Below are 12,864 nucleotides of genomic sequence, written 5' to 3' on the forward strand. Positions count from 1 at the left end.
CAAAGATACTTGATGTATCAGCACCATTTAAATTATTGATAAGAAATCATTACCCCTGCAAAATATAGAAATATTTGATTTTGAGATAACACTATAAAAAAAAGATATAAAAACCCACAACATATAATATCTAAAATTTGTGTGTAAATATTGCCTTAATAGCTAGCTAGTTCAAATCTTTTACTTTTGTGTCATTGAGAAACGTACTCATACCAAACTAATCAGTTAAAGTACATGGAACAACTACCAATCATTGGAGGGCCATCAAATAGTGGAAAACTTTCGGTAAAATATTAATAGTATATAAAATCAGTTTGTACTGTATTTTGGATCAAAAAATATTATACAGTCATCGTGAACAGAACTCGGAAGAAGCTCTGGTAAGTTGATTTTAATTAGCCTTGTAGTTGGAAATTCCAATTTTTGAAGCCCTTGTAGGTCTTAGGAGCTAACCCTAAATGCGCTTTTTAAGCTATTTAGTTCTGTGAAACGATACGTACTTGAGAAAGGTCTTCATGACCTTGGCGCTATTATTTCAAGGTCAAAACTGTTTAATTTATACGGACCTATCGTAACCCTGAGTGTGATATTTGGTACTTAGATGGGGCACAATCGAGGTCATCATGACCTTGGTTTTTTATTTTGAGGTCATCATGACCTTGGTTTTTCATTTCAAGGTCATGTATTCATTACTCACGACGTTAACTTGAATCTATGGAATATATAAGGACCTTTTGTAACCCTGAAAGATTATTTAGGATGGTACTTAGATCGGGCACAATTGAGGTCATCATGACCTTCAACAATTGGAATGATTAACTCCATGGCCACGTGGAAATGACCCTCAACTACGTTTTCTGGTTACTTATAAGTATTTCTATAGGTTGCCCAACTCAATTAATGCGCCAGACGTTAGTCCAGCGTTCCAGAATTAAGCAACACAACCTTACTTCGACCCAAAATGAAGTTTCAAAGATTTAGAATCATATCTTGCTGGCTGGGACTGGTCATTCTCAGCCTGTTGGATTGGTGCGACGCCAACCCCGTCATCCACGAGGACAGATACTACCAAGGTGGACGTAACAATTACTTAGTCGAAGATGGTAATGATTTGGGACTTGATGAAGATTTGGACGTGGACGGAGTTGAACCACTGAGTGAAGAGGAGTATCGTAAACAAGCATTCTACGTTCTCAAAACTTTGGTCAAGATAAACGAGGCGTGTTTCCAAAGAATCATGTGTGAAGTTGGAGTCTATCCCAAAGTCCACTCCAATGTTGGTGTTGAGATGGTTTATATGTTGACGTAAGTTTTTATTTGTTTATTTATTTATTTATTTATTTATAAATTAGGCCTAATTGGGTATTAAATATGTATTTTAGGGAAAATTTTGAAACTGATGACGAGGACGTAGTAGGCTTAAAACGCAGCTATTTGTACGGAATAAAAAGGAAGAAGATTTCGGCTTGCAGTCGAAGATACTCGAAATGCGAACATTCATTTAAAGAATTGCAAGAATTATCCCGGTTATACCAATAACTTATTTTAGGTTTTATAATATTCCAGTTGATCTGGGATATTCAGTTTTATTATTGTTATAATTTGTTTTATTGTTGTTATCAATTTTAAATAGGAAATTAGTAATTTTACAAATAAAATTAATATATGATTGAAAAATTTTACCGCCTTTTTTAATTATTTCGTTCATTAAGTTAAACAAAAGTAACCAGAAACTTTCGGTTAGTCGCATTTTGCTCTTATACATGCTTAAACAGTTACTTCGGTGCATCTCTGTGAACGCACGAAGCGTGGCTAACGGTTTCTGAAGCTCCATTGTCGCGAAAAAGCGGTCAAGTGAATACGGTTTAATTGTCGGGTAATTAAGTAATTATTGTGCCTAAAAATGGATTTGGATACTTAATTTGGATGGATTTGAAGTCGAGGACCACCCAGGAAGCAAAATTTGGGTATGTAGTTACTTTTTCTACGTTTATAAATCTATTTTGAAAACTGGTATAGTGACTCAGTATGACCCGGTTCTTGAAAAACTTAAGCCTTGGCTTCTTAGAATTTTATACGCTCTCTCTGAATATTCGAGTGGTCAAGGACACTTTTAGGCTTAAAATTAGGTTAAATTATTGCGTACAGTCTATTTTTATTTAGTTTTTAGCATTACAAGAGCTTTTTTTTTAATAAAAACATGCCAACGTAGGGCCTGTAAATAATGCTTTTTATTGTAAAATCGGCGCCAACCCTTGAACCCAAATACCGGGTTTTCGTAAGGCAGCTTACTCCACCTAGGGACATAAAAGAGTACTTTTTACATGGTGTTTACGGGAAACGGCTATAGATGGCGCTACTACTGCGTATTTTGGAGGTTTTATAGATAGAAATTCCCGCCATTTTCTTCGCGCGAAAGTTGAAATCACTTTTTCTCGTACAGAAAGTTTCAAAGTAACATTTTATCAATACTATAAACTGTTTTTACGAATTAATTACTTACTATCAACACTTCCCCATGCATTTAAATTAATTTAAGTCAACATAAGGCTTAGTAATAAACTAATAATTTAACTACAAGATAAAAAAACCCGTGCGGCATTCATCAAAAGCTTATTTTCTAAACTCAAACATTTTCATAATTAAGTGTGAATAAAGAAATTCTTTATATTAAATATTTGGCCAGTCAGACTTAGGAATTTCAAAAAATTTTATAACAAATATGAAAAGAAAAAAAATTAAAACTGAAAATATTTGAAACACAGCGTGAACATAAAGTTTATGGCACCTTTCAAAAAAATAGAGAGAGAAAATTCGGCGAAAGGCCTGGTTGGGTTCTTTCTGAAAGGCGACAATCTAACCTTAGAGGTCAAAATTCACGTAACAGTTCAAGGGCTTTAGGGAGGCAAGTAATGGGAATATCTCTCTTTGAACTTATGGAACAGGTTTTGAAAAAAAAAATTTCTTTAGGAGGTAACTTAGGTTAGGCTTTAAAAATCGAGATTTTAAACATTTCCAAAAGAAGTTTATAAAATAAAAAATATTTTAATTGCGCTTTCGTCGGCCGCTCCCTGAGTTCTAGGCTCGAGCAATAGTCCAATATCCCGCTGTGATCAACCAACTTTTTTTTGCTTTTTACCTTTTGACTATGGCCCCCTGTTGCTGAAGTTTTGAACATCTATAGACTATAAACTTTGGCGATGGGGGTGGGGGAGGGGGTTCAAATCATTTCGTATACAGGGTGTTCTTTCTTCCAAAATGGGAGGGTAATTATAGAACTGTAGGGGTTTCTGTAAGAAACTTGAGTGGGATTGTTCTATGGGCAATAAAATTTTGAATTGAAAATGTTCACTTCTTACTGATAAACCCTTAATTAATTAATTAAATTAGAAGTCAGTATATTTCAGATTATTTTGTCAATTTAAGGGGTAATCCAATCATAAACACGTGTTCCAATGTTTATTTATAACTTGTGTTAGGGGGTGCGGGGACCAAATTGGTCATAGAAGTATAGGCATAAGACATTTTCGATTCACTCAAAATTCAGTTGATTTCCCATAGAACCATCCCACTCCTATAATTACACCATCTCCCTTTTTGTAACACCCTGTATATACGTAAAATACTCTTTTATACAATTTTATATTGCGAGAGTTTTCAACTTATATAAAAAATAAAGTAGATTAACACCGAAATTATCGAAGGCATGTGGTTTTAAAAACGTGGATATTTTAAAAATTTAAAAAAAAATCAACATTCTAGGAGTTTAAGATGGATTTCTTATGGAATTTCAGTTTCGTAGTTAAATTTAAGGGGCCATCCCTAAAACACTAATTAAATCATAACTCGAAAACAGTGTCCCTTGTGGCAAACAAAATGGAGATAGAAGTAACATACATTTTCAACTCAAATTTGATTTCCCAAAGAACATCCCCAGGCTTAATTTATGCATGGCAGAATTATGGAAAACACCCTGTATGTAATCTTCTTTTAACGTACCACAAATCGGTGAACCCGATACTTATCATTTGATAACTTCTAAAAGGATTTTAATCCACTTTTGATATAACTATAAATATAAAATGCGGAATGTAATTTTTTTGAATGTTCAAACTCAGTCGGTACAAAATATTTCTGGCCAACCAATGAATGTGTGTGTTAGTTAACCATTCGTTCACTCGCTCCCTATTGAATAAGTCAGTCAAGCTTGAATGGTTTCCACCAAAAATTGCTAAATCGACTTTGATGGCAATAAGCCATTTATTTTGGGATAAAAAATTATCTGGAAAATATTTTTCAATTTTGGGATTTTCAAAAGAAAATTGAAAATTATGTTTTCGACAGAAAATATGATTTTTTTTAAATTTTTTATTTTGTAGAATTATTTTCTTCTTATTATTGGCTTAAAATAAATATAGAGAGGATGCCTATAGTTCAATAACCAATAAATGGGGGGGGGGGGAATAAAGCAGGCGCAAAGTTCGGTAGATTAATTTTAAGCAATTTAAATTTTTATTGGGATCACTGTAATTTTAATCAGACAATTAACACAAAATGAATAAATTAATTAACAGTGTCAGACAATTAACACAAAATAAATAAATAAGTTAAGGAACAGTGTCAGACAACCAAATCAAAATAAAGGAACAGTATCACAAAACCAAGACAAAATTTCCTTAACTTATTTTTATTTTTAAAATTTACCCTTCATGTTCTAAAAAGGGCCTGGTTTTATTATAATGTTTATCATTGGAGTCTCAAATAAGATCTCTTGAAGCAAAAAATAAAGAGTTTGAGCTCAGTTCATCTTCTAGTTTTTTTATAATGTTAAGGCGTATAATCCTCTTTGATTATTTTTCTAAAAAGTCTGTTAGATTCTTAGAATGATGTATATATACATATATATTTTTACGAATCCACTTCAAGTGCTCTACAGCGTTAGGGCGTAAACCCCAAAATCTATCTTTTTTAAAAAGGAACCACCTATGTTTTCATTACTTATATGAGTTCATCGTATCTTCCGCTATAACCCGGCGAGAACAATCAATGTTATAACGCATTATGTTTATTATTTTTCATTGGGTAGTTTATAAGTGATATGTTCCGTTCCATAAGTATGAATGGCACTACCAATACAAGTTCGTAATGCTACTGAGATCGACTTACAGTACTCGAAATAACTAATTCGAGAAGGAGAACGACGGAATTAAGCGAGTCAATTGAAGTCCTAACCACACTCGGTGGTGGTTAATTAATTTTGCAGCTAGGACCAAGTTCCATCTAGGTCCTATTTAGTCTGAACTTACTAAGCCCAAATTTGACAGCAGCGCCACACTCACCAGACGTATGTCGCTTTACCCTGAATCTATGACCTACTTAATTCAATCACTTCAAAATTACAAGCTCCAGTTTCTAACTAAGTGACAAACTTATGGAAGGAACATATCTTATGAACTTACAGACAAAAACTTACATACTTTTCTTGACATAGGTTAGTTAGTCTGTTTGTGAGTAACGCTCTGGCTGCGCTATAGGTTGCAAAAAAACCGATGGAAGAAATTCATGAAGGAACCATGATTCCAATTAGCAATATGTATTCCTGCCTTCGATCACAAAATATCTAACCCAATTTAATAATATCAATTAATTATACATAGTATTAGTTTTCAGACTAGGAGAATTGATACCATTTACACTCACTACTTGGTAATTAGTGCACTTTGTCCGCTGAGTAGTGCCTGCCAGGGTTACCATGCACGGGTCAGGGAAAAGCTGGAAAAGTCAGGGAATTTAAAATGGGCCGCAACGGTCAGGGAAAATCTCAGAAAAAGGTCATGGAAAAGCTGGAAAAGTCAGGGAATTTGGTTTTGAAAATTCCGTGGCAATCCTGCTGAACTCCTGGTGTGAATGGTGTCATTCATCCTAGTCTAAAAAGCTATGTATTAAATTTGACTCTTCCAAAAAAACTCGTGTCTTTCTCTCCAAAAAACCAAAAACACCCTCGTAAATAAAACAACACCCTATTTAAAGTCCATCCAAATTTTTAGTCATTGGGCGTTAACACTCGCCGTTAATACAATAATCTCGTACGTTTCTCGTAACCATTTTTGGGTCTCAAAAATCCTCCGCGTACGTCTTACCACCACCATTACCATATTTCACCACCACACGACTTTACCATACGTTACCAACACCCTATATTGTTTTGGCCGGTTTTGGTGGGTGAACCAACCATTACATTACATCCCGAGATGAACATTACCACTATTTTTCAGAGTCACGTGGTTACCCTTAAGGGGGGAGGAAGGGTAAGGGGGGTTTGCTGGATCTCTCTCCGTGACCGTTTATAGAAGACAGAATCTTCAGACCCGGACGTTCGTTCGTAACTTCTTACCATAGTATCGTATCTCCTTGCATAGTGGTGGTGGTATGGTGGCTACAGGTTTATTGTATGTGTACAGGGTGCTGTGTTCCAAAAAGTGTGAGGGTAATTGTAGGACCGAAGTATTGTACAAGAGTGGGATGCGTGGATGGTTTGTTCTATGGGAAATCAGCTGAATTTTGAGTGAATCGAAAATGTTAAATGTAACTTCTATGACCAGCCCTTAGATTTTGATTGAGTCCCCCACAAGGGATGCATGCACCCCCTAACCCACAAGTGACGAATGAACATTGGAGAAGTGTTTATGATTGGATGACCCCCTTAATTAAATTAGAAATCATTAATTGTCTGTTCAGTTGATTTCCCATAGAACCATCCACGCATCCCACTCATGTACAATACTTCGGTCCTATAATTACAGCCTCCCTTTTTGTAACACCCTGTATAGGTGTATATACGTGTTGTTTCTTATGACCGGTGCTGGTCTGGTACTCCCCCGTCCGGTGATAGGCCCTTGGCATGGTTTTGGTTTGCAATGAAAGAGAGGGACTTTAGAGGGGTTTTTATTTTTTTTTTTATTTTGGCGGGGAAAAAGCGCGCGCGCGGGTCAATGCACGTGCCCATGCACTTCTCCCCTATACAATCTTAATTTATACCGCCCTGATATTAAGCCAGATTTGGGCAAATGTTAAAAGGGGATCTTCTATTAAGGATTCTTTACATAATGTTCACCTTTTTAACAATTTTTACATCCCCCTATAACTATCTAGTATTTTGGTTCTTAATATCTTTGCCTTTTAATTTCTAAATAGTTTTTTTTATTGAAGACATAAGTTTATAAGTGATATGTTCCATCCATAAGTATGAATGGCACTACCTATACAAATTCGTAATGCTACTGAGAGACTTACAGTACTGGAGATAACTAGTTCGAGAAGGAGAACGACGGAATTAAGCGAGTCAATTGAAGTCCTAAGTACACTCGGTGGTGGTTAATTAATTTTGGAGGACCAAGTTCCATCTAAGTCCTATTTAGTCTGAACTTATTAGGCCCAAATTTGACAGCAGCGCCACCTAACCAGGCGTATGTCGCTTTACCCTGAATCTATGACCTCCCTACTCCAATCACTTTAAAATTACAAGCTCCAGTTTCTAAGTTACCAGAGATTAACAAACTTATGGATGGAACATATCTTATGAACTTATGTTTAAACTAATAACAGCTAAATACATCAGTATACACTTAACGGACGATCCCTACAGGTAACTTTTCAATTGTAAGGTGAGTTAGAAAACCAAAAAAACCATCATGAAAACGCTGCAATGAAAAGTTGAAATATAAACATCTATTCTGTAAATCTTCCTTCCTTCCTTCTTTGCCAGGCTGAAATAAAGGCGCGTTCTCTTTAAATGCCCGCTCGAGGAGTCGAGATCAGCCCAAAGAGAAAAGAAAATCTATGGACTTGCTTGCTAGGCTGTAATTTGTACATCCAGGAATGCATACAGCTACTAGGAATCATTGTGTAGCCAGCCATTTTAATATCTCAACGTCTCTAGGCACGCTTTGTGGGAGGAGCTAGCTAGACTAATCATTATATGTGTCGAATTTTACCACCCATAGCGAATTAATAATCTATCTCGTTGCCTGTTGCACCTTGCGCCTTTGTTTGCCTAGGGACTCTCGTTGCTACCATTAACCAATGAAACAACGCATCAGAATTATGACCTTGGCGTTCTCAAGCCCGGTATACCCACAAATCCGAATTCATAGAAATTAATATGGGAGATATGGATGGCTGCACAATTATTCCTAGTAGCTGTATGTATTCCGTAAGAACTGGTATAAAAAATAGGCGGGAAAAGGAATACTAGAACCGCACAGAAATCACTTTGGTTGGGTGTTTTCTTAAGTAGAGTTCTTCGGCACGGCACGCGTTGCAAGTCGCTCATTAGCGGAGAAATGCCAGCTGCATGCACTCGATGCTCTACGCAATAAACCTTAATTCTCGACCATTACAATGTTACACCTCTTATCAACGTTACAGGGTATTACAGCATATAGACGCTCGCTCGTGTTTTATAAAACCCGGGTATGCGACGATGATGACGTAATTCCGGGTCAGCGCACGAGGAGCGAGCGAGCTAAAAATAATTTCACCTGCCTTTGATTACTTTCACTTTTATTATTTTTTTATTATTACTAAGAGATACATGGGCACGTGGAGATGTTTCTTTTCGCGCCAATTTAACGATCTACTATTGGTTTTGGTTTTTTTTGGCGGGAAATTGGTTTTGATATACGTTGTTAATTGTATCTGTGGTAAAGTTGGGGTCAGCTAGACCGTGTATACCGATTACTTACTATGGTTTTGGACCTATCCTATATTCACCTATAATTTCGTAAAATATGCTATATTGAGCTGTAATTATAGAAAAAATCTCATTTTGGGCTATGTAATTGTAGAAAATGTCTTATTTTGAGCTATAATTGTAGAAAATATCTTATTTTGAGCTATAATTGTGGAAAAGATCTCATTTTGAGCTATAATTGCAGAAAATATCTTATTTTGAGTTATAATTACAGAAAATATCTTATTTTGAGCTATTATTGTAGAAAATATCTCATTTTGAGCTACAATTCCACAAGAAAAACGTTTTGAGCTATAATTACATAAAATGCACTATTTTAAGCCACAATACCATAAAATACCCGATCCATTTTGAGCTACAGAACAAGTTAATAAAAAATCCTATATTTTTACTTCCAAATTTTGCCTATAGGTTCCACTGTATGATTATAAACCGCGGCTTGATGCATAAAATCTTCGCATATATTAATATTACCAACGTAATCGCCATATTTCTATTTTAAAAACATTTTTCTATGTATAATCATAATCATCTGCCCTTCCATACATGTATATATGCAAGCCTTAGAAATTTAAAATTATTTTTTCCATCCCCCTGGCCTTTACGTTACGAGTTATTAGCCCCCCCCGGCGACCCCCTTATACATTTCATAGTTAATAGCGTCCCTGGCTGGCGTGGGTGCCTGACCTCTAGCTTTGACCTTTTCCCTCTCTCTCTCCAGAATGTAGAAGACCTCCCTTTTGCATGCCATGATGATGCCAATGGTCGTAGCATGCATTGCATGCATGCACCCCGCGTTAGGCAATAGCTCGCGAGCCTCTCAAAAGAAAAACTCAAAATGGCCTCTTACCAGGGTTGGCAACTACCTATCCAGTCCGGTTTAAACACCTGGTTTAATCCGGATTAATCCACTTAAAAAAATCCACCTAAAATATCCGGCTTAATTATGAATGGGGAAAAATCAATTTTGTGCCATATAAATAATTAAAATACAACCAGAAACAAGGCAAAAATATATGTAGCGACAACTAAAGATTATTTATTATGAATGATAAAACTAATAGTTATGTTACCGGTTACTGTCCAGTTAGGCAGGACGTTACGCGATTGGCCGGAGGACCTTCTTTAAAATTATCCTTAAAATCTGAACCTAATTCGAATTTTAAAATCATTCGGAAGTATTTCCTGGATGTTTGACTATGCAGACTGGTCTTATAATTAGTAGAAAAATCGATAAAAAATCACTTGATTTTCTACTTCACCCTCCCTTTAAACTGTGGGCAATACGTTTAACATTATTTCGATTACAGCAGTCTATTGCATTACATATCTATTATTCACGTTATCAATCCTGCAACACAATATGGTAGGAAACATACTATTTTCAGTGGAATAATACTATCCCATAGAAGCTATTGGCCACTAATACCGAAGCCACCCTGTATACTTAATATAATAGAGATTTCCCTCCCTATCAATCACAGTTTGGGCGGAAACAGCAACCGCTGTTTTGGGAAATTGCGCTGTATTGAGAAACGCGGAAACAGCAACCGAGATTTTGCTTCCACGCGGTTTTGCAAACCGCTGTTTTGGGAACCGCTTTATTCCAAAACGCTCTTTTGAAAACCGCTCAACTACCCGTGAACCGGCATTTATACGTGCATGTATAAATCCCGCCCACTAGCCTTTGCCAAGCCAAACCCGGAATTTATAAGGAAAGTCCCCTTGTAAGGGATCCATTTCGTGAAAACATTTTATCAGTTAAACTAGCAGACTATATTGGAATCGGGGCTAGGGGTCGGGGAGTGCCCCAAAACTAAAATAAGACCTAAACAGAAGTACTTTGCCTTCAAAAAAACCTAAAATAACTCGTGTTTTTAAAAAATCCGGATAAATCCAATAAAATCCGGTTTAATCCAATAAAAACCACTGGTCTGGATTTTATTCAAATTATCCGGATTTTTGCCAACCCTGCCTCTTACCAACCACGCTACAGTCAAATCTTATGTTTTATATGTACAGGGTGTTCTTCCAAAAAGAGTGAGGGTAAATAATTTAATAATTATAGGACCGAAGTATTTATTGTACATGAGTTGGTTTAGAAATAATTATCTATTCAGTTTCTTACCTATTAAATTTAAGGGGTCATCCAATTAGTAATCACTTTTCCAATGTTCATTTATTAACTTGTGGGCTAGGGGGTGTATGCATCCATTGTGGGGGTTCAATCGAAATCTAAGGGCTGGTCAATGAAGTTAACATTTAACATTTTCGATTCACTCAAAATTCAGTTGATTTCCCATAGAACCAACCATCCACCTCACTTTTGGAAGAACACCCTGTACATGTATTCTCGAATCCCGGGCCAAGGGCGGTTCGCAAATTTTGCAATGATGATAATTTATGGATAGATTTAAACTTGGTTTGGGAGAAAGATATATACGTGTATTTTTTTTAGGTAAAGTATAGACACCCATCCGTGAATGATTGAAAATGATTGGTTTATTTCAGTTTTGTCTTTTTTGATACCTAGGTTTTATTTTTTTTTGTATTTATTAAGCCTTATACATATTTAATTTGCCTTGAATCTTATGAATTCAGTATTGGGGATATGAAAATTGGGTGGTTACTTTGTCGATCTACAAATGCATGAGCAAGGGGATTTTTAGGTTTTTTAGTGGGCCTATATCAAGGTAATTTTCTCCCCATGGGATTAACATGCATGGGCTTAATTACATTCTATTTTAAAGTTGTATAACTCTGGTTCTATAAGAGATACGGGGAAGTCCTTTGAGTATGTTATAGCCCTGTTTCTTGCCTTTCCAACGATGTCAAAAACTTGGGGTTACAACAATCAGGACCCCAGTAATTAAGCAAAATGTTCATTAACGTTATCTCCATAGGATTAACATGGGTTCATTTACATAACACCATTTATCTCTGGTGCTATAAGAATTACAGGAAAATCCTTTGAGTATGTCATAGCCCTATTTCTCCCCAATCCAATGATACCTTAAACTTGGGGTTACAACAATCAGGGCCCGAGTAATTAAGCAAAATGTTCATTAACGTTATCTCCATAGGATTGGCATGGGCTTATTTACATAACACCTTTTAACTCTGGTTCTATATGAGATACAGGATAATCCTTTGAGTATGTTATAGCCCTATTTCTCGCCTTTCCAACGATACCAAATACTTGGGGGTTGCAACACTCAGGGCCCGAGTAATTATGCAAATTAAATATATTCTTAATAAATTTTAAATTTGAATTTTATCTTAAACCAATTAGAATATATTTCGGCGTCTTTAAAGATGTAGTTAGACCACCAAGTGTGATTTAACTATATATATATATACAGGGCCACCATGAGTGTAAAAGGTTTGTCGCCAAACGTGTCCCATAAATGTACAAAAAAAAATAAGAAAAAGAAATACGCCTGGCCCGCTTCTCAATTCTTTATTATGCACCCCGTATTCTGCAGCCCACACCTGCATTTTACCATTTACCGGTATACCAATTGTGTTCACCTTGAATTGCTCTACTCTGTAGTTTAAGCCATTCCCTTTGCTTGTACCATAAGTTTATAAGATATGTTCCGTTCCATAAGTTTGTTAATCTCTGGTAACTTGGAAACTGGAGCTTGTAATTTTGAAGTGTTTGAAGTAGGGAGGTCATAGATTCAGGGTAAAGCGACGTACGCCTGGTGAGGAGGCGCTGCTGTCAAATTTGGGTAACTTAGTAAGTTCAGACTAAATAGGACCTAGATGGAATTAACTTGGTCCATAGCTGCAAAATTAATTAACCACCACCCACCGAGTGTAGTTAGGACTTCAATTGACTCGCTTAATTCCGTCGTTCTCCTTCTCGAACTAGTTATCTCGAGTACTGCAAGTCCATCTCAGTAGCATTACGAACTTGTAAATAGGTAGTGCCTTTCATACTTATGGAACGGAACATATCACTTATAAACTTATGCTTGTATTGTAGAACCCTTATTTAGTATTGGCTTCGTTAACACTTTGAAGGTGAACATTAGGGTATAAAAAATCCAAAAATTGTTCTTTTGAAATTTGAGAATTTTTAAATGGGAGAAAGTATTTGGGTGACA

General features: G+C 36.0%; 1 protein-coding gene across 1 annotated transcript; it reads left to right on the plus strand.

Moving 5' to 3' along the window:
- Window positions 1–224: 224 nt before the first annotated feature.
- Window positions 225–1,677, plus strand: LOC149618307 (uncharacterized). Its single transcript, XM_089855726.1, has 3 exons — window positions 225–380; window positions 884–1,305; window positions 1,383–1,677. Exons 2-3 carry the CDS (start codon window positions 962–964, stop codon window positions 1,537–1,539), a joined length of 501 nt encoding a protein of 166 aa, XP_089711852.1. The 5' UTR covers window positions 225–380; window positions 884–961; the 3' UTR covers window positions 1,540–1,677.
- Window positions 1,678–12,864: the final 11,187 nt, after the last annotated feature.

This window comes from Phalangium opilio, unplaced genomic scaffold (assembly GCF_054372755.1).
Source record: "Phalangium opilio isolate 3A_F unplaced genomic scaffold, DU_Popi_V2 ptg000209l_1, whole genome shotgun sequence".
In the NCBI taxonomy this organism is placed as follows: domain Eukaryota; kingdom Metazoa; phylum Arthropoda; class Arachnida; order Opiliones; family Phalangiidae; genus Phalangium; species Phalangium opilio.

Excerpts from the sequence above, each read along its gene's own strand:
- LOC149618307 (XM_089855726.1), top strand. The coding sequence starts at position 962 with ATGAAGTTTCAAAGATTTAGAATCATATCTTGCTGGCTGGGACTGGTC. Across the intron at positions 1,306-1,382 it reads GAGATGGTTTATATGTTGAC|GGAAAATTTTGAAACTGATG; the intron begins GTAAGTTTTTAT and ends TATGTATTTTAG.